Consider the following 22,863-nt stretch of genomic DNA (forward strand, 5'->3'; position numbering starts at 1 on the left):
TAAACACCTTCAGAGAAGGAGATTCCTCAACAAACCTGCTAACTCCTTCTATACCCATTGGAGGGGAGTTCTTCCTTGTGTCTAACCCAAATATCTTTTGCTGCAGCACTGAGGTCATTGCCTCAGAGACTGTAGAGTAGATCAACAACTTTCTGCTAAGAAGACCAAAGGCCGGCAGCAGAGGGAAAGTCAGAAGGCCTCTGAGGTCTCTTTCCCCCAGGAACCCTCACACTCTTACCTGAGAAGGTGATGTTGAAGCCTTCATATGACATGGAGAAATCAGAAATGAAGCGGACCTGGGCAGTGAAGTTGCCATAGAGCCCAGCGCTGATAGGAGCTGGCAGCCGTGAGCCAGTCAGCTGCTTCAGGGGCTGGGTGAAGCTGCCGTTCTCAGTGATGAGGAGGTAGTCATGGCCACTCTCCAGATGGAAGGTGTGGAAAGTAAAGAACACACCTGCCAAGAGACCAGAAGGGTTAAGTCTGCAATGGTGACATGGCTGAAGGTGCCCAGCTGCAAGGCAGGATCTGCAAGAACATTTTGATTTTGCAAATAACTAGTATCACATATTGATCAATACAGACAGGCAAACCTGAATGAATGAACCTGAACACACCATTGCCCACGGATCCAGCTAGGAAAAGCACACCAACTTTATGGCTGTCAGCATTTGAAAGGGAGATTTATGGCTCAGTCTGTGAGAATGTGTCATAGTTATTAATTCATTCAACAAGTATTTATATATTTGTTGAGTTCTTGATATGCGCCAAACCCTGGGCTAGGAGCAATGGGACAGACAAGGTATTAAACAAATAGCTATAATACAGAGTGATAAATACTATAAGGACTACGAATGAGAGTGGTAGGGAGGGCAGAATAGGAAGCAATTTACTACAGAAAGAAGGACGTGTAGGGTGGTGTGATGGTTAATTGCATATGCCAGCGTGGTTAGGCTGTGGTGTCCAGCGGTCTGGTCAAACACTAGTCTAGATGTTGGTATGAAGGTATTCTGTTGATGTGTTACAATGAGTTGACTGTAAGTGCAAGAGCGTACCCTTGATAATGGGGTGGGCCTCATCTATCAGTTGAAGGCCTTAAGAGCAAAAACTGAGGTTTCCCAGGATAAAGAATTTTGTTTCAAGACTGTAACATGGCTATTCTATTCTGCTGGACTTTCCAGTCTTCTGCCTGATCTACAGATTTTGGACTTGATCGCCCCCACAATAGAATGAATCAATTTCTTAAAATCTCTCTCTCTCTCTATGTATATATAAAAACTCGTTGCCATCGAGTCAATTCAGACTCATAGCGACCCTACAGGACAGAGTAGAACTGCCTGGCGGGGTTTCTAAGGAGGGGCTGGTGGATTTGAACTGCCAACCTTTTAGTTAGTAGCCAAGCTCTTAACCACTGCGTCACCAGGGCTCTCTATGTATACATACATACATATGCATATATATGTGTATTACTGTAGAGGCTTGTGTGTTGTTATGATGATGGAAGCTATGCCAACAGTATTTCAAATACCAGCAAGGTCATCCATGATGGACAGGTTTTAGTGGAACTCTCAGACTAAGACAGGTTAGGAAAAAGGGTCTGGCAATCTACTTTCAGAAATTAACCAAATATTATGGATCCCAGCGGAATATTGTGTGACTTGCTTGATTTCGACATATCATAAAAAAAAAGGGGGGGACCAATTGCTGGAGGGTACATTATGTTTGATGAAGGAGAGGGCCGATGAGGGAGAGGGAGGCCCTCAGTGAGGTGGATTGGCACAGTAGCTACAACGATGGACTTGAACATGCCAGTGATCATGAGGATGGCACAGTATCAGGCAATGTTTCGTTCTGTTGTACATAAGTTTGCCAAGACTCAATAGCAGCTCTCTCTCTCTTTATCTGGAGAATACTGACTAATACAGATGGCTTCATTAAGGAGTGAACATTTAATGAGTCTTAAAAGGATGTGCAGAAATTAACCAGGGAAAAGAGGAAAGGTCATCTCCCAGGCAGGGGCCTGGCATGTGTAAAGCAACAGAGATGCGGCCAATTTTAGGGCTGAGGGCTGAGACCCACATGGCAGGAAATACCTGGAATTGAGGCTGGAAAGGTAGGCTGAAGACTGGAAAATTTTCTGGAGCCAAGGACAAGTCATCCTATCAAGTATGGACCAGGTTTCAGTTTTTATAAAGATTTTGCTGACCATGAGAAGGACTAAATGGTGAAGACGAGGTGAAGAGATCAATTAGAAAGACAGCCTGCATGTGCTGGCCAAGAGAATGGGGCTTGGCAGAACGGAAGGAAAGCAAGAAGTAGATATGAAACATTCAAGAAGTAGCATGGATGGGAGCCAGCAGGGCACAAAACAAAGAAGAAAGGAAAAGATGAGTGGGCAGGTGTTGAACTGAAGGATGGTGATGTCTTTCACTTCCTGGGGTGAGATGTATAGGAGGAAAAGGAGCTGGGTGTAGAGAAGTAATGGGTTCAGCTTTGAACACCCTGCACTTTGTGATTTACCAGCATCCAAGCAGATATCTATGACCCACTAAAACCAAACCCACTGCCTTCGAGTCGATTCCGACTCATAGCAACCCTATATGGGCAAGTGGAAGTACGGATTTGGAGTTTAGGACTGAAGTTGAGCTACAAAGGTAGAGAGCACACTGGTGCTTTAGTGGTAAAATTCTTGCCTTCCCTGTGGGAGACCTGAGTTCCATTCCCAGCCAATGTAACTCATGCGCCACTCATCTGTCAGTGGAGGCATGCACGATGCTGAATACGTTTTAGCGGCACTTCCAGACTAAGACAGGCTAGGAAGAAAGGCCTGGTGATCTAATTCCAAACACCAGCCAGTGAAAACCCTATGAATCACAAAGACCTGATTCACAATTGATCATGGCGATGGAGCAGGATCAGGCAGCACTTCATTTCACTGTTCGGTGTGGCCTGCCTTCGGTATATAAGTGGATGTTCCAGCAAGGCTCCAGCTCTGGATTCTGTATCTGGTTCGTCATCACCTGACCTTCGGTTCTTGGGACTTGAGCTAGCAGTTTACTTGCCAATCTTGGGTTCGTCAGCCACTGCAGCTATATGAGTCAGGAGAAGTCTCCAACCTGATGCCTGACCCACGAACTTGGGACTTCCCAGCTTCTACAGCCACGTGAGCCATTGCCTTGAGAAAAATTTCTTTCTTTGTATATGTATATATATTTCACTGGTTTTGTTCCTCTAGAGGATCCAGCCTAACACAGTCACCCAGCTAGTTAAAGAGCTGGGATCTAAACTGAGGTGATCCGACTGCAGAGGCTGTGTTCCTAATCGCTGCTCAACACTGTCTCTCAAGTTATAGGACTAGAGCATGTAGTAAGAGCAGCCAGGTGGTGAGATGGACCAGGTGGTGAGAACGATTATGGAGAGGTAAGACCTTAATACCCAAAGTGACTCTCCAACTGGCCCAGCTTGCAGTTGTGTTTGGGTAGGCATGATTGCTAACGCATGCCCATCCACAGGTGAGTGTGCTTACAGGATTAGGTGCTGTGGATGGTGCAGGAAGCAGGAGTGCTGGACACACTTGCTACTCAAAGAGTCTGCATGGACCAGCAGCAAGGGCATCCCCTGGGTGCTGGTTAGAAATGCAGACTCTCGGCCTCCACTGCAGACCTATCAAATCAGAATCTGCATGTTAACAAGATCCCCAAGTGATTTGTAGGCACATAAAATTCTGAGAAATACTTTTCTAGATAATTACTGATATGCCTTAGACGAACACTAAAATAATTGGAAGGCTGGATCTAAGCCCTTCATATTAAAGTATTTTATGTTTTCATATTCTTGTCTCCCCGTTGATAGGAGTTGGTGCTCCTGGGCATTTGGGCTTCTGTGGTGGTATGGTGGAGTACAGAACTCAGCAGAAACCATGAGGCCAGGGATGCAGCTAAGCCCTGATCTCCGAGTTCAGTGGAGACAGACACACCAGCAGTGAGAACGTGGAGTGGGAGCACAAAGGAGGAGTGGCTGACTTCATGGAGAAGGTTGGGAAGGCTTCACAGGGGTGGGAATCCCAGAAATGAGGGGTGTGAGCATGCTGGAGGAGATTTGGGGGATGTGCGCCTATCACTCAGTCTGTAGACAGACGTTGTGAAAACACTTGGTGGAACTGTCCTTTCCCTCCTAGCTAGAACAGTGGTTGGGTGGAGAGAGGCCACAGTAACAGCCGGAAACAAAGTTGATTAATCATTGTACTTTACACTCTATTCTTCTAGCATGCAAATGCAGCCCCTACAAAGGAGCAAACATTTGTCTGGGATTCTAAGGAGGAGTAAACAATTGAGATGAAACCCCTGGGTTTTCCCAGCTGTGCTGGTTGCTTGGGGCTCTTTTGGCTGATGTGAGAAAACGAAGACATTGTTACAGAACTAGAGGCCCCCACTTTCGGACTGGAATCCAGATTTGGTATGACTGATGAACACACACAAGAATTCTTTGCTGGAATGAACCATGCAAATCCTACAAATGGAATCAACACCACACCAGGGCAGAAGAAAGCAGGGTGGTGGACAAAGCATGGGCAATGGAGTAAGACAGATCTGGACCAAAAGCCCATCTACGAGTTGAAGGGTCTTCGCCAAAGTCGATTTCTCCCTCCCCTTCTCCCACCCCAGTTCTACTTTATATGGATAATAACATTGCACTGGGCAAAAGACATTTTTAAAGTTTAAAAAACAAAGATGTCACTTAGATGACTAAGATGTGCCTCATATGCATGTGAAAGCTGGACAATGAAAAAGGAAAACAGAAGAAGAAAAGATGCATTCGAATTATGGTACTGGTGAAGAATACTGAATATATCATGGACTGCCAAAAGAGCGAACAAATCTGTCTTGGAAGGAATACAACCAGAACGCTCCTTAGAAGCAAGGGTAACTATTCTGTGTTGCTTATTTTGGACACATGATCAGGAAAGACCAAGTGCTAGAAAAGGACATTATGGTTGGTAAAGTAGAGGGTCAATGAAAAAGAGGGAAGCCCTCAATGAGATGGACTGACACATTAACCACAACAATGGACTCAAACATACTAATGATCGTGAAGACAGCACAAGACGGGGCAATGTTTCCTTCTGTTATATATAAGGTCACCATGAGCTGGAGCTGACTCGATGGCAACTAATAGCAACAGCAACAACAAATACCTCCCTCACAAGTGAGTTTTATTCCTTGAAGTGAGGAATAAATGAGACTGTGTATGCAAAGCACAGGGCATGTTGCCTAGCACCTAGGTGGTGTGTAATGGTGGGTGTTCTCTTTGCTCAACTCATCTAGTTTTTATAGTCTTGTGGGTTAAAGGGTGCCAGTCCCAGCGTCTCAGCAGGGCACAGTCTCTGGATTCCTAAATTGGCTGTTCCTTTGGGCTGAGGGTGTGGCTAGTTGAAAATTCTGAACTGTTCAACAATTGTGAATTTCACAAAGTTTTGAGTTTCCTCAGTTGTGCTTCTGCCTGTTATGAGGTGATCAGGGTCAGCTCCCTAGTAGCTACACTATTCCAAGATACCCTTACAAGCAAAACTGAGGAATGCTTTCTGAAGAAGAGTCTGGATTAGTTTAATTTAATTCATATCACTGAATATTTATTGAGCTCCGTATGTGCCAGGCACAGTGCTAGAAGCTGGGGAAACTGCAGGACACAAGACGGACATGTCTCTCGAAAAGCTTATAGTTTGTCAGGGAGATAGAAGGTGAAAATGCAATTTCAGCGCCATGGGCGAAGTCTGTGGCTGGGAAGGTACAGGAGGCTGCAGAAGCACGTGGGAGGTGAGCCAACCTTGACCCAGGGAAGGGAAGGGGTCAGGGAAGACTCCTCTGAGGAAGTGAGTTCAGAAGGACGAGGAGCTGGCTACACAGTGGAAGGGTGGAGGTGCTGTGGAGAGAGGCCATACTTCAGGGGAAAGAAAATGGCATAGTGAGCAAAGCTCTGGAGGGGAAAGAAAGCCTGTGTAGTTCTAGAAAAATCATAGAAGCTCAGCGAGCTGGAGCTTAGTGTTTAGAGGGCTCAGAATGAGGCTGAGAAAGGTAAGCAAAGCTATAGGCCTGTGCTAGCTATTTTACGATTTGGGGCTCTAAGCTAAGGCTTATGTGAAACCTTTAAATGGTTCTAAGGAAGGCTGGCCATATATCCGTGCCTTTTCTCATCTTGTGTCCTCTGCCTGGAATGCCCTTTGTCCTGGATAATTCCTGTCCATCCTTGAAGTCTTAGCTCAAGCCTCAACTCCAGGACACCTGCCTAGTCCCTGAGCTGGGCTCTGGATGTTCACCCACCTCTATTCCTTCTATTACAGCATTGGCCATGTTAGATGGACAGATCTATTTAGATTGTCTATCTCCATCACTGGGTGGCACAAACAGTTAAGGACTGGCCTGCTGACTGAAAGGTTGGCAGTTAGAATTTACCCAGAGGGGCATCAAAGAAAGGCAGTAGAAGATCACAGCCATTGAAAACCCTATGGAGCACAGTTCTGCTCCGAAACACACAGAGTTGCCAAGAATTGGAATCAGCTCCATGGCAACTGGTTTGTTCATTTTTTTTTTAATCTCCATCACTAGACTATAAACTTCCTGAGGGCAGGCAACAGCAGAGTGGCTTGTTCAGCTGTGTTTCCTAACACCCAGAGCAGTGCAAGTATAAGATAAACATTTTTAAAATATTTCTTGAGGTGTATTGACCTATATATTTACTTGACATATACACATGTATGATTTGCCGTCGAGTTGATTCTGACTTATGGTGCCCCCATGTGTGCAGAGTAGAACTGGGCTCTCTATAAGATTTTCAATGGCTTTTTTTTTTTTCAGAAGTAGATAGCCCCAGGCCTTTCTTCCGATGCACTTCTGGGTGGACTTGAACCACCAACCTTTCAGTCAGTAGTTGAGTACTTAACTGATTGTGCCACCCAGGGACTCCCAGAGAGAAACACACACCCTATAATCACAGATGCCCAGACAGAGAAAATCATGACTAGAGATCATGAGGGCTTCCTCTTTCCCTTTTGATGCCACGGAGTAGCTCTGCAGGATGAGTTAGGACGCTGCCCCCATCCTTTTCCTCTTCCGGAACAATGTTGTGGGGAGAAAGAGACAACACCAGGCCTCTCTCTGACTGCCTGGAGTGTCCTTCATTGCCCCAAGAAGCTCCAGGCCACCCTAGTCCCAGCTAGGTCAGGCCTATTAAAAGCAAAGTGAATGCACTTGAGTACATGCAGTAAGGATGACTTTTTTTCAAATTTTTGTTTTCATACAAATAGTGTTTATCTTATTTTACATGTAATATATGTTTATTTCCCCAAATCAAAAAAAAAAGCCAAAAGATGAAAATAAGGTTGCATAGTGGTTAAGCATTTGGCTGCTAACCGAAAGGTCAGTGGTTCAAGCCCACCAGCCACTTCACGGAAGAAAGATGTGGCAGTCTGCTTCTGTAAAGATTATCAAAAAGACACCAAACCTGTTGCCGTCAAGTCAATTCCAACTCACAGCAGCCCTATAGGACAGAATAGAACTGCCTCATAGAGTTTCCAAGGAGCATCTAGTAGATTTGAACTGCCAATCTTTTGACTAGCAGCCATTGCTCTTAACCACGACACCACCAGGGCTTAATCCCATAGGGCAGTTCTCCTCTGTCCTGTAGGGTGGCTATGCATCAGAATCAACTCGATGGCATTGGGTTTGAGTTTTTTGGTTTTAGAATTCACATCTTGGGGTATATTCTTTGAGACTGTTTTCTATGTCCATATCCTCGTTTTTTTTTTTTTTTAAATAAACTAAATGTGCTCATTTATAAACTTTTTTTTTTTCACTTAACAATGTATTGCAACCACCTCTGCAGATCTTTAAATATTCTTTCACATTACATTAGTAGCTGCATAGTGTTTCATTATATGGCTGTACTGTAAGTTTATTTAATATTCCTTATTGATGGACATTTGAATAGGTCCTAATTTTTTCAATATAATGAACAACGTTTTAGGAGCATCTTTGTAGCTAAATCTTGATGCACAGTCTTATTTATTTTCTTCATATAAATTCTAAGAAGTGGAACTACTCAGTCCAAAGACACATACATGTTTAAGACTCTCGATTCATGTCACCAAATCACCCTCTGGGAAGTTTAAAGCATTTGACACGATGTCAGCAGTAAGAGCACTCCTGTCTCTATTCTCTCCCCCACGCTCCTATGATTACCTTTGTTGACTTGAAAAATGGTGTTTCATTACTGGTTGAATTTGTATTTCTTTAGTTATTTGTAGGGTTGGTATTTTCATTTGTATTTCCTCTATTGTGACATGTTAGTGTATAGCTTTGCTCATTTTACAGGCTGCTGGGTCAGGCATATTTTTCTTATAGATTTTTTAAGAGCTCTGTATGCATCAGGACGGTAAACCTTAGGCAGTTATTTATGCTGCAAATCTTTTGTCCATTCACTATCTGACTTTGGATTTTTATGGTCTTTTTTAGACATAAATCCATTCAAATTTTTAATAAATCAAATCTAATAGTGTTTGCCTTTTGGGTTCTGCTTTTGATGTTACTCTTTAAAGTACCTTCCCTTCTCCCTGAGGTTCGATGGTTATGTTCTTCTAGTACTAGAATTTATGTAATTAAATGTATGAGTTATGGATTTGGTTGTTTTTCCAATTGGTTAAGCCCACCGTTTTAACATCATTTATTAAAGATTCCATCCTCTCATCAATGGATCAGAAATGACACTTTAAACACATACTAAGTCATTTAGTCACACTCTCTCACACACACACGTACGCGCACACACACACATGCCGCACACGCCACACACACCACACACACAGCAGTCTATTTTTGGACCTTTATTCTCCACTGATTTGTATGCTCACTCCTACTCATACCACATTGTTAAAACTATTTTAGCCTGCAACAATACTTTCATATCTGGAAGGGTTACTCTTCCTTTTAAATTTTTTTCTTGGCTCTTCTACGTGTTAATTCTTCTAGATCAGAGGTTGTTAATTAAGAGCACGCCCTAGAATTACTGGGGATGTGTTCTAAAAGCATAGATGCTGGGTCTCCACCTCCAACGCAGAAAATCAAAACCTCTAGGGTAGGGTCTAAGTATTAGTGTATTTGCCAAAGTGCAGAGGGGTTAAGAACCACGACTCCGGATGAACTTTGGAATAAGCTTCTGTGGGTAGAGACCGTATCTGTCTGGTTATTTATTCATTCACAGCTGCAGTGCCTGCCACATAGGTGGCATTCAATAAATATTTGTTGAATGAAAGAGTACATTAATTAGTGTTTATTTATAACCAGAATCCTAACTTTGAACTTGGACCTCCAAAGACTGTTTATCTTTGGGTAGCAGAGACAATAGCTTCGCCTGGTGAGGAGTATGAAAAGGTGCCATCTAAGGAACAGTTGAATCATGCAGAAGTGGACTGTCACGTTCGATACCTGAAGGGTGGGTGAAGAAGAGCTAGTACATTCTCCTTATGCTCCTCCAGGGCACAGTACAAAGAATAAAAGGGATGCTTAACAGACTATCGGGGAAAGTCAGATCTATCAAAAAATTATACTTAGGTGCCCAGTTGTCAACTGGCTGGGGTGGTGACGTCCCCGCCACTGGGGGTGCTTACACAGAGGGTATGTTACCATCCTTTAGGGAGTAATTTAGAGGAGATTCCTGCATTGAGTGGGATTTTTGAGCTGGTAACCTCCAAGATCTCTTCCAGCCTGGAGATTATGGATTCTCAAAGACATTTATTAATGAACTCTGTGATTCAAAAAAATGGGAAGGTTTTGGGAGTTTTTCCATTGGTGAGAAAAATTCAGATTGAGGCCAGAGGTTACTGTATAGGTAGATCGCCATTGAGGTTGCTTTCACGTGAGGAATTTGGGGCCCTAACCATGTCATATCCCAAAATCTACTATGGGCTCACTCACCCTTGCCGTGCGATGTTTCAATAATCCAGGTGCAGTTCAAGTTGTTGGGGTAAAAGTCAGGGAACCCGGGTGATAAGATGGTCCCACTGGAGCCTTGAATGAAACCACCACAGAGAGCTACAGAAAGAGCAAAGAGAGCAGTTAAAGAATGCCCAGGGTTGCTCCCCTAACAGTCCTCCTAGGATCCCTTGCCCCATCTCCTTCCAAACCTCCAGCCCTCACAGATGTGGAGGAGGGGGGTCAGTTCCCCTTCTAGCTCCTGGCTTTTAATGGCAGGAAAGGAATCTGCCTCTTCTTCGGTGCCCCGTGCTGGTCTGCCTCACCTTCACAGCTGGGCAGGGCCCGGCTCCACTGGAAGTTGGGCTCACACTCCAAGGGTTCCCCGTCACTTAACGTGTAGCCCGAGTCACAGCTGAAGGTCACCAGAGCACCGACGTAGAAGTCATTCCCATGACGCTGCCCATTGACGGGGATCCCTGGATCCAGACAGTGGTCCGACTGTAGTGTGATAGCTGGAAAAGAGAGCCCACTGTCACCAGACAGGGACTGTGGCTGACTCACAAAGGCAAGGGAGGCAAGTGGCCCCTCATTTAATAAAAGGTTGAAGGTGCCGGTGATTACCCACTCATCAAATGTGTTGTCAGTTTTAGGTGAGAGGGTATTTAAAGACCTGTCAGAGAGAACCCTTTAGCTTGATGGTTCATTTGTCTGTTCATTCATTCAATAAACCTTAGCCGAATAGCTTAGGTACTATGCTAGAGCTTAGGGATACAAACGTGTAAGAAAATGGCCCTATTCTCATGACGCTCTGGACCACAGCTTTCTGTATTGGTCTGCAAGAAATAAAGTGACATCCATCCCTTTAAGTCCAGGCATCAAGTTTGAATGCAGAAAGTGGGCAGAAGGTGCAAGAGTGAGTGGGAAGATGCCACCTCACTCCATCTTCATGGTTGGCCAAACACTCTCTCCCCGGAGTGCCCAGCATGGTGGCACACAATCATGTGCACACAGAAGAGGCCGCGCAGTATTCGTGAGAGGGCCCAGCATGTAGGCCACGAGGCGTCATCGTTTCTCAAAGGTTAACAATGACTGTGAAGCTCCTGTGGAGCTCTGGGGCATTCTAGGGTGAGGGAGCATCTTCTGGGAGCATGCCATAACAGAGAACACCACGGAGATGATGCTGAGCAAACTCTGGGCCAGCCCTGTCACCTGCCTCCCGGTGCCCTCCGAGACTCACTCTCATAGCGGAGCTGGAAGCCAATGTCCGAGTGACTCTTGTCCGTGGAGAAGAGGAGGTAGAGGTAGTTGCTGGTGCTGATGAGGAACTGAGGGACCTGGGTCCCGTGGTAAACCCCAATCAAGGGCGCTGAGTAGGTCCGTCCATCTCGCACTTCCAGGGTGTCATAGTTGACCTCGGTTTTAAATCTGCCAAAAGACGGAAGTGAAGACTTCTTGAGACACACAGTGCTGATTAGTTTGCAAATGACAAAAGGCCCCGCTTATCCCAGGGCTTCAAAAGAACAACTTGATTTTGATGGGCTGAGATATTTTTATATGACTGGCGCATGTTTACTAGAAAGGGGGAAGGGCCTTCTCTAATGTATTTAACCCCTCCTTAAGCCCCTCCTTTCCATGACCTGGACCATTGTCCATCTTAAGACTTAGAAGCACAGTAACTACTAGCCTCATGGGGGTCAGAATGTTCTAGGCCAGGGGTCAGCAAGCTACCCCTGAGGGCCAAATCTGATCTGTGGCCTGTTTTTTGTTTTTTGTATGGCCTGTGAGCTAAGAATGGTTTTTACGTTTTTCAGGTTTAAAAAAAAAGGAAAGAAGAATTTGCCAACAAAACTTAAAATATTTATTATCTGGCCCTTTGTAGACAAAATCTGCCAGCTGTTACTGTAGGCCATAAATGCTTTGCTCAGAAGTTTGTGTTCATACCTGGGTGTCTACTTTTCCCACCAAATGGGCATAACCAGTGTGGGAGCTAGAAGTGGGGCATCTGAGAAGGATTTGGGCCAGAGGTCAGGTAGGCTGCCTTCCCATATTAAACATTTCATGGTTATGTTCCTCAGATGGTAATGCCATGTTTCCAACATCTGAAGGCATCTATATGCTTATGCTACCTCCTTGGCTCTGACATACCAAATGATGCCAGGCCTTCTCCTCATCCCTCCAGGCATGGCTCCCTAGACAAATCCCACTACCAAGATGGAACTAAACCCACTTGCAGAGCCCAGTGAGATTTGTCCCTATGCAGGGCAGTCTGCGATAGTGTTCTCTGATCTCATTGACATTTCAGTGTCTGTTCTGGCCCACCACCCACTCTGGATTCCCTCCCACGCCACTCCCCAGAAATTACCCCCCTGCCCCCTCGAGATCATGGTTACAAGCACCTGTCGAAGGTAATTTTGATGGGGTAGCCTGGCTGGGCTTCAATTACCCAGGCACAGCTCAAGGCATCCTTGTAGAAGCCAGGCCAGCCTGGAGAGAGGATGGTGCCGCTGGGAGAAGTCAGATGACCACCACAGGGAGCTGGGGGGACAGGAGGGAGAGAAGCAGATTTCTTGGGGGGACAAATAAATGAACACACACAAAAAACCTTCTCTATAAAATATGCCAGCCAACAAGCATTGTTTTTGTTTTTATGGAGAATTACATAAAGTGTGAGTTTTGTCTATTGGGGCCTTTTTGGATATGTCCAGTTACATCATCTGGTGGTTTATTAAGGGCCAGAGAGGAGAAATGAACATCCTTTACTCTTTTAGAAAGGCTGAGGTACAGCTCATATTTGGTTCATGTCGGTTTTTCTTTGTTCCTCATTCTGTTGTCTTGTCAGGCTTACAGCAGAGCACAAACCCAGCCCATCTCATCACATCCAGGTACCTGGGGCTGTGGCCACTGGAGAGTGGTCTGAGCCATGATGCTCAGCCCAGAGCATGGTCACTCTATGCTGCATTTTACGCTCCATGTGTATACGTGTGTGTATTTTCCATATATACAGTTTAGTGACACTAATTACATTAATCGTGCTGTGCAGCCATCGCCAATATCTGTTGCCAAATTTTCCATCCCCATAAAGATAAAGTCATTGCTTCCTAAGCAATGACTCCCCCCTCCCCCCTCCCTCCTGCTCCTGGTAACCACTAATAAAAATTTGGTCTATTCTACATATTTTATAGGTGTGAGATCATATAATATTTGTCCTTTCGTGGTTGACTTACTTCATCCAGCCTAATGTTTTCAAGGATCATTCATGTTACAGTATGTATCATGACTTCATTTCTCTTTATGGGTGAATAATATTGCATTGTTTGTATATACCATACTTACAGACCATATTTTTTCTATCCATTCATCCGTTGATGGACATTTGAGTTGTCTTCCACCTTTTGACTATTGTGAATAGTGCTGCAATGAACACTAGTATACATGTGTCTGTTTGCGTTGCTGCTTTTAAGTCTCTTGCATATATACCTAGGAGTGGAGCTGCTGAATCATATGGTAGTTCTATGTTTCGCTTTTCAGGGAACTGCCAAATTGTTTTCCACAGAGGTTATACCAGTTTGCATTTCCACCAGCAATGGGTGAGGGAGGAGCCATATTTTTGTCTTATACAACTCGACATCCCCACATTTAGCACAGTACTTGGCACTCGGTCAACCCTCAGTAATTACTGAATGAATGAGTGAAAGGATGAATGAATGTGGTCCACGGCAGGTAACGCCACAAGATACCAGGTGGTACAGGCATACCTAATAGCTGGCTCTGATCTTGCAAAGCCTGTCTCTCTCTGCCCATCCTGCCCATCACTAGCTTCTCCATTCCCGCCTGCGTCTTTCTCATTACTCCTGCCTCTTCCTGCAGCCAGATCCTTGGCCCTGTGGTGGTCATTAGCACTGTTCTGGCACTACCCCTTCAGGCCTTGTGATAGACTTCATCGGCCCACCCCTTTTGAAGTAATGCAAGACCATGTGACTGCTTTGGCTAATAGAACGAGAGCAGAAGTAACTCCTGTTACGTCTACGTGGAAACTTAAGGAGCCAGTGCATGGTTTGCAGTTTTCTTTTCCTGCTCTGTGATTGTGAGAGCAAGTGTCAAGATGGAAGTCCCATTGGCTGAGTCTTTGAGTGATTCTACAGACCAGTGATCCTAAAGATCCATGTTAAACGTGTAGCTTAAGCAGCTGCATGAAATATAAACTCTTGTTCTTTTAAGCCAGTAAGGGTTAGGGTTAATTGCTATTACAAACTAACCTTGCCCATGAGGCACTGGTGGTGCTGAGGGAGAATTCTCACCTTCCACACAGGGCAGGAGACCCAAGTTCAATTCCTGGCCAATGCCCCTCATGTGCAGCTACACCTATCTGTCAGTGGCGGGCTGCGTGTTGCTATGATGCTGAACGGGTTTCAGCGGCACTTCTAGACTAAGAGGAACCAAGAAGAAAGGCCTGGTAATCCACTTCTGAAAATCAGCCACCGATTTTCCCAGCAGTCTGATCTGTAGCCAGTCATAAGGATGGTGTGGGATTGGGCAATGTTTTGTTCCATTGTGCATGGGTGTACCATGCATGAGTTAGAGACTGATTTGATGCAGCTAACAAGAACAGCTAAGCCCACCCTGACTAGTACATCTCGCTAAGACCGATGATGAGGATGATGAAAACAGCCACCACTAATGCTGCCCCACTACCATCACCACCACCATTTACTGAGAGCTCACTCCGTGTCACGTATTAAGGTTTACATAGGTAATCATGTTTACTCTTCACAAAGCACAGAACCCCTTGAGGCTGGTGCTATTATTATCTTCATTTTACAGATAGGAGAGCTAAGGCTTAAGGAGGTGAGGTAATTAGTTCAGGGTTACTCAGGTAACAAGGGGTAGAGACGGAATTCAGACTTAAGCAAGTCTGCATGAACATAGTTAAGTAGCCTCCCAGTTTGAAAGGAGCCCCTGCTTCCCCTGGACTCCTTTATTATAGAGCAACCAGATGTCAAAAACACCCTGAACAGGACCAGGGAGGGGAAAAAGAGCTACAGAGTACTGCTGTTTCTGCAAATTTTCATGTTATTTCCTCAAATAATGAGTCTACTCCACCCTTACTGTCTTATTTTTATAATCTTCCTAGAAATGTCTAAAATAGTGGTCAAGCATTTTTAATAAAAAGTTATATTAGGAAGTTTAATTAACAAAGATGATAACAAAAATAAGAATGATAATAATGATGATAGCAGCCGCTCATACTGATAGTTTCCTATGCTAACTGCTTTACATGTGTTAGCTCATTTAAATGCACACAGCACTTTGAACTTATTTGTAATCCCCATTTCACAGAGGAGAAAACTAGGGACAAATAGTTTAAGAGACTAGATCAGGAATACAGACCTAATAAAGTTAGAGCTGCGACTCACCTCAAGACTTCTGTCTGCAAATCACCTGCAAGGACATAACAGTACTCTAACCACTGCTGACAGTAATGAGCTCATGGGTATTAAGAGCTTACTATGTGTCAGGGCTTAATGTGGGTTATCCTTGTGACATTTGCAACACAAAAAGGCAGATGCTATTATTATGCTCATTTTATAGGTGGAAATTAATACCCCATTTTCAGTAAATTGAGGCTTGGAGAAACTAAGTAATTACATTGCACCTACATCACACATTGAGAGAGTAAATTGCATATGGCTGTTGTCATTTCCTGGGTAACCTCAGTTTTTAAAACCCATCCATCCACCTCACTGAAACCAATGAAAATGACTTCTTCTATTTCTCTAATGGACATGCAAGACCTTGGAGGTACAAGGGACATCCATCCCTACTGCTATGTCCCCAGGTTCCCCTTCAGGTACCAATTTCAGCAGTGACTGGGCGATCTTTCTTGGATTCAATTCAGCACAGGCCCAGCCTCCCTGCTGGGCTGTGATTTCCTTACTTACTTTCCAGGAAGCCACAGATCACATAGTCACTCTCCCATCTAGGCTACTTTCCATTCAATTTATGCGCATCGACAAAACACTACTCAAGGTCTACAGAGATAAAAACTCAATTCCTTCCCTTGGTGGTTGACATTTTGTTTGCTTTCCTGCTGTACTAGTTGGCTATTTAGTCCCTTCTCTTGTTCCTGTGGTTGCCAACTGGCTTCTCTATTCATTCAGTCCTCCACTCTCTCTATAGTTCATTTTCATATTCCAGGGTGTAGTTGCCTGACAAGGAGCCCTGGTAGCACAATTGGTTAAGTGTTTGGTTGCTAACCGAAAAGTAGGTGGTTTGAACCCACCAGCTGTCGCTCTGCACGAAAAAAAGCCTGGTGATCTGCTCCTGAAAAGATTACAGCCTAGCGAACCCTAAGTAAACTTATTCCCTCACAGTTCTGGAGGCCAGAAGTCTAAAATCAAGGCCCCAGGGGAGAATCCTTTATTGTCTCTTCCATCTTCTGGTGGTTCCAGGTGCCTTTTGGCTTTTAGGTGCATCATTCCAATTTCTGCCTCTGTCTCTTCACATGGTGGCCTCCTCTCTCCACTGTGCCCCTTCTCCCCTTCTGTTTGTGTTTTCTCCTCCTCTCATAAGGACAATTCTCACTGGATTTCGGGGCTGCCAGGATAATCCAAGATGATCTCATCTCAAGATCCTTCACTTAGTTACATCTGCAAAGACCCTTTTTCCAAGTAGGGTTATTTTCACAGGTTCTGCGTTGGACATAATCATTTTTTTTTTTTTTTGGTGGGTAGTGGGGAGCACCATTCAACGGACTACACCCTTTTATTCCTCTCATCTTTTTTCTCCACCCAACCCACCTCCATCTTTGTTTCATACCGCAGATGTTCTTTTGCATAACTCGTTCCATTGTCATTGAGTCGATTCTGACTCATAGCAACCCTATAAGGACAGAGTAGAACTGCCCCATATGGTTTCCAAGGATCACCTGGTGGATTCGAACTGCCAACCCTTTGCTTAGCAGCCATAACTCTTAACCACTATGCCACCAGGGTTTCCTTCCTTTGCACAGCTGCATTTAAATCCTTAAGCAATATGATTTTATCATGACTCTGATCTCACTTCTTAGCTTATTTCTATGCCTTTGGTGATCACTAACTTCTCCTTTGTTTCATCCACCCCACACATATTCCTGGAAATAATTTTATTCCTTATGGGAAAAAAAAAAAAAAGTGTTGCTATGAGTCAGAATCGACTCGATGGCACACGACAATAGTTACCTGACAGAGATTAGGAGAGAAAGATTCCTAAATGCAGTATTTCTTTAACATTTGGAAAAACGCTCAGCCTTACTCTTATCAAGAAAAACACATACTAAAAGTACACTGAGACACTATTTCTCATCTATCAGGTAGGCAAAAATCAAAGTTTGATGACACATGAGGAAACCCTGGTGGCATAGTGGTTAAGTGCTACGGGTGCTAGCCAAAGGGTTGGGAGTTTGAATCCGCCAGGCGCTCCTTGGAAACTCTATGGGGCAGTTCTACTCTGTCGGAATCGACTCGACGGCACTGGGTTTAGTTTGTTTTTTTTAGGCTATGGGATACCAGGCATTCCAGTACTGTGTTGGCAGACAAACAAAATGGTACATCCTTATGGAGGGGAATTTGGCAATGTCTAGCAAAATTCACATGCATTTACTCTTTGATCCAGCAATCCTACCTCTGGGGCTCTATCCCAAAGATGCTGTGGCAAAATTGTGAAAAGATATACACACACACATATGTGTATATATAAATATATATACCCATATAAATAATATATATATATGTATATATATATGTATATATATATGTATAATCATATTGTATATATATGTATAATATATATGTATAATCATATTGTATATATGTATATAATCACACTGTTGTTGGTTGTAAGATACAGTGAAACCTTTGAGAGCCAGAATGCAACAAGACTGCCTTGTTTTCCCGTGTCTTGCAAGCTGTCCTCCTTTGACAGGGTGCAGTCTTAACACTTTTCTGTTGCTCTTTTTAGTGGAAAATATTTGCATTTTCCTTCTCTGACAGGTTTCCACCTCACAGAGGTTCTGGCTTTCACAGGTTTTACTGTATTACTTTTCTGAGATTCTTGGGTATGTATTATGGGATACAGCAAATGAGAAATTATGCTGGTGTTGTTAGGGATTGGGATTTTCAGCAAGAATGAAATAAGACACATATGTGAGAGAGAAAGTTAAGTAAAAAAAGAGATTTTAATTTTGAAATAATATGAACCCCTGGTGCATTTTATCTTTAAAAAGTATTTCCTAACTCTGTTCATTGAAGAGGTTTAGAGACAAGGCCAACTCAGTACTAATAAGCACCTCTGGTGCCCAGATTCTATCATTTTCCACTGAAAGGAACCAGGGCTCCTTGGAGAAAGTGCTGATTCTAGGTCACAGGCAGAAAATGCGCAAGATGAGGATGGACATTTTGTCAAACTAGAAAGCAAGGAAGCTATCAAGATGACTTGGCACAGAAGCCAACTTCAAAAGGCTCCCACTGGCTAATGGGGCAATTTGAGTGTCAATTAGAATAATAATTATAATGGATTGAAATACAGAAAATATGTTTAAACCCACTGGACTGTAATGACATTTTAAAATGTTCAACTTTGGAAGATATTAGGTAATCAACTCATTAATATGAAAACTGGTAAATAAAGGAAAATAATGAAGTATTTCTCTTGCCTTTTCTTTATGAACTATACACCTAAGGGTGCCCGAAGAGTTGCTGAGGGCAAGTTTTCTTCATAGAAGTATTCTAGCTTATAAATGAAGGCGAAATGATAGAAGGATGCTGTTTTGCAATTTCTGGGCTACAATCATCAATGGCTCCTAACATCCCCAAAAGAGAGACAACTAGGCATTCATTATGTGCTTCTGATGGAGGCACTGAGCCTGCCTATAAAATATTCTTGCCATAAATGGAACCTGAATCTGAGTGTCTCTAGATCTTACCACCAATTAAAGGAAATAGAAGAGAAAGAGGATCATGTTAAACAACCTCTCAGGGATGCAATCAGGAAAATTCAGAATGCAGGAAGCTCCTCAGGACAAATGACCCCGGTTTTCCAAAAAAAACAATTCCAAGTGGCAGGGGTAGAAACCTGTAAATTAACACAGACTTAAGAGATTTCTCACCTACTTGGAATGCATGACCCTAACTAGGATGGTGATTAAAAAAAAAAAAAACTGTTAAAAAAGTATTAGAAAATTATGGAAGTTTGATTTCATTAAGTAGTTATTTGTAAGTTTTTAAGATAACAGAATCATAGTTATGTTTTAAAGAGTCTTTTTATCTGTTATGGGTACAGGCTAAAATGTTTGTAGATGAAATAATATATTTGAAATTTACCTCAAAATAATCCCAGAGTGAGGGGAGTGTGTGGTAAGGATATAGATGAAACAAAATAGGCCAGGAGTTTATTATTCTTCAAACTGGGTGATGGGTGTATGGGAGTTTATTATACTATTCTCTGTTTTTTTTATAGGTTTGAATTTTCCATAAAAAATGTTAGACGGGAAAAAACAAACAAACAAAAAATAGGAAAGAAAGAAAAAGAGGGGAGGATTCCCACTTGAATAAGGAAAGAAACTCGGCCATAAGACAAAAAAAGGGGCCCAGTGCCCGGGACATAGTAGGTGCTCAATAAATATTTTATTGAAGAAACGAAATACTGGTTGAAAGTTAGGGATACTGGGCTTCTCATGAAGGGCTCATGTCCCCTATGAGGGAAGACCCACCACTCCCGACTTCTGATGCTAAAGTTACTCAATGCAGTAATATGGGGATGGTGATAGGAGGGAATAACACAAAGAACTAATTAATACTCAATGAGCTTTCATAATGTGCTGACGTTGAACTTCACCTGTACTTTTTATTTGTGTGTGCATTAATCTTTCTAACAACCTATAAAGTGGGTACTGGTATTATCCTCATTTCATAGTTGAGGAAACAGTACAGAGAGGTTAGTGACTGGCCCAGAAGTCACAGCTAGGAAGTAGCAGAACAGGATTTAAACCTGGGCAGCCTGACTCCAGAGCCAGCATTTCTAACCACTATGGGTGGGTGTGGGAATGCCTATCCTGATTAGGCTTCCCCGCTGGGACCTAGGCTGCCATCAAAGGGGTTTCAATTGACTGGCTATCCAGTGTGAATGACCAGAAGTAGTCAAAGCTCTTTCTCTAACGCTGGAGCTATTCACTCTCACAGCCTGAAGGGTAGCCTCCTATTCCCTTCAGCCCTGCCTTCTCACTATGTGCCTCCACCCTCCACTGCCCGTCTTCCATCGCCCACTGCTGGTCCTCCACCATTTTAGAGTAGAACGAAAGGAGAATGAGCTTTGGAGTCCAGCAGTCCTCATTTGGTGGTTAAAAGAGCCAGTTCCGGAGTCAGATTACCCGGATTTACATCCTGACTCTGCCATTCACTTAGCTGTGTGATCTTGGGTAAGCCACATAACCACTCTGTACTTTGGTTCCTTCACCTGTGAAATGAAGATAATAATAGTACCTACTTCCTAGGACTGTCATGAGGATTCGATAGGACAATATATGTAAAGCACATAGACTAGTATTTAGCACATAGTAAGTACTGAATTTTTACTAGCTCAGTAATCTTGGACAAGTCCAGTCACTTCCCTGGTTTTCAGATTTCTCAACCTACAGAGTGTAATAGTATCTTTATTACAAAAAAAAAAAATAAATAAAAAAAAATTTTAAGGTGACATGAAAATTAAATGAGATAATGTTGGAAACTCAACAATCCCCTTTCCTCCATCTCCCTCGGAGGCCTAAATGAACAAGAACCATCCCTTAGATTTCTCTTACAGGAGTGGGGAGAATCGACTTTCTTTCTTTTCTGCAGGACGTTTTTCCCCTCCTGATTGTAAAAGTAACACATTTGGTGTACATACTGTGGGAAAAAAAAAATGTGGATGCGTTTACACCAAATTGTGACACTGTTTTTCCTCTGAGGAGTGGGGTTGGGAAATGAGTATTTTCACCCTGAACTTCACCACACGTGCATATTATCTGAAATTTTTACAGCCACCAAGCATTACTTTAAAAATAAAAAAATAAAAATACCCCGCTCACTGTAGATAATTTGTCTCCTTTCCTTTAGTGTATTTCTTATATGCAGCATATTTCTAAAAACTCAGTCTACGAGTCTTTGTCTCTTAAGAGGGAGTTTAATTACCTTTATCGTCATAACTGGTATGTCTGTCTTACTGCCGTCACTTTGTTTTATGCTGTCAATTTCTGATGCTTCCATGTGGTGTCCTGTCTCCTTTGTCTTTTGCAATAGGCAGTATGTTTTCTTTGTTTTAATTTTCTACTGGGATACAGAAAGTACGCAGCCTGCTTTTCATTCTACTAATGGATGCTTTTAAGTCTTTCATAAACATGTTTGAGATTATATTCTCTTTAGCGATGTTATTTAATAAGAATAAAGTAACAATGGAGCTAAGAGCCTGGGTTTAAATCCTGGCCTCTTCATTTGCAAGCTGGGAGGACCCTGCATAAGTGACTTAACTCCTCTGTGCTCCGTGGGGCTGACAACCATAATTACTTCCTTGGACTGGTGCAGGGCTAAAATGAGGGGATACTTATAAAATACTGATCGTAGTGGGGTATGATTATTTGGTTCCTCCTTAATGGAGACAAGAAAGAGATGAATGTTGGGGAGAAAAAGACCAGGCACTCCTACGCAGCTGCCTTCACTACCTGGCAGTCTTTCTCAGGAAATTGCTGATTTTAAATATACGGATCCCCTATGTCCTCTATACTCTAGGTTTGTTGTTGTTGTTAGCTGCTGTCAAGTTGGCTCCCGACTTATGGTGACCCCCTGAGCAACAGAACGAAACACTGCCTGCTCTTATGCCATCCTCATGATTGACTGCAGATCGGACTGTTGTGATCCATAGGGTTTTCACTGGCTGACTTTCAGAAGCAGATCACCAGGCCTTTCTTCCTAGCCTGTCCTAGTCTGGAAGCTCCACTGAAGACTGTTCAGCGTCAGAGCAACATGCAAGCCTCCACTGACAGACAGGTGGCGCCTGCACGTGAGGTGCATTGGCTGGGAATCGAACTTAGGTCTTAGGACCTGCATGGAAGGTGAGACTTCTACTACTGAACTATCACTGCTCCCAGGTTGGTAAACTATAGCCCACGGGCCAATTCGGGCACATTCATTTGTGCATAGTCTAAGGCTGTTTTCGTGTTACAGTGGCAGAGCTGAGTAGAGACCTTATGGGTCTGCAGAGCTGAAAATACTTCCCACCTGTCCTTTCAGAAAAAGGTTGGCGACCTCTGCTTTAGATCACCCAGGTCGTCATCTGTCTTTCTAAATTTAGCAGAAGCAGCCATTTCCTCCTTGTCCCATTACAGCCTCTCAAAAAACGAAGTGGCTCTTGGCATATATTAAAAGGTTTTTAAAAAGACCATTAGCATTTAATTGTCCACAAGGTGGGGACACTTAATCAAAAACAAAACTAGAAAAAATGGAAAAGACAAAGATGCTGATTACAAAGCAGGGCTCTCCCAAGGTTTGGGCACAAGGAGGGAAAGGGGCCAAAGAAAGGCAGATTCCCCAGGGTTTCTCTATCCTGGAATCCCCGGGTGACGCAAACATAGTTGGCCCCTAATTGAAAGGTTGGAGGTTTGAGTCCACCCAGAGGTGCCTCAGGAGAAAGGCTTGGCAATCTGCTTCTGTATAATCAGTCACCGAAAACTCTGTGGAGCACATTCCACTCTGACACACCTGGGGTCACCATGAGTTAGAACTGACTTGATGGCAACTGTCCCCTTCCCCCCACCCCGGGCCACCCTGGGTGGCATCAGGCTCTCATATTTCCCCTCTGATATGCTGCTCCCCCAAAAGAGGCAGGCATCAAATTC

The 22,863-nt window shown here is 43.5% G+C and overlaps 1 protein-coding gene across 1 annotated transcript in view; it reads right to left on the reverse strand.

Annotated features, from left to right (window-relative positions):
- Positions 1-22,863, reverse strand: part of CSMD2 (CUB and Sushi multiple domains 2) — a 797,331-nt gene that overhangs the window by 244,916 nt on the left and 529,552 nt on the right. The window contains 5 exon segments of the mRNA XM_064281672.1: positions 239-454; positions 9,963-10,079; positions 10,286-10,474; positions 11,200-11,387; positions 12,359-12,497. Coding sequence (XP_064137742.1) covers positions 239-454; positions 9,963-10,079; positions 10,286-10,474; positions 11,200-11,387; positions 12,359-12,497 — 849 coding nt within the window.

Source organism: Loxodonta africana, chromosome 3, assembly GCF_030014295.1.
Source record: "Loxodonta africana isolate mLoxAfr1 chromosome 3, mLoxAfr1.hap2, whole genome shotgun sequence".
Classification (NCBI taxonomy): domain Eukaryota; kingdom Metazoa; phylum Chordata; class Mammalia; order Proboscidea; family Elephantidae; genus Loxodonta; species Loxodonta africana.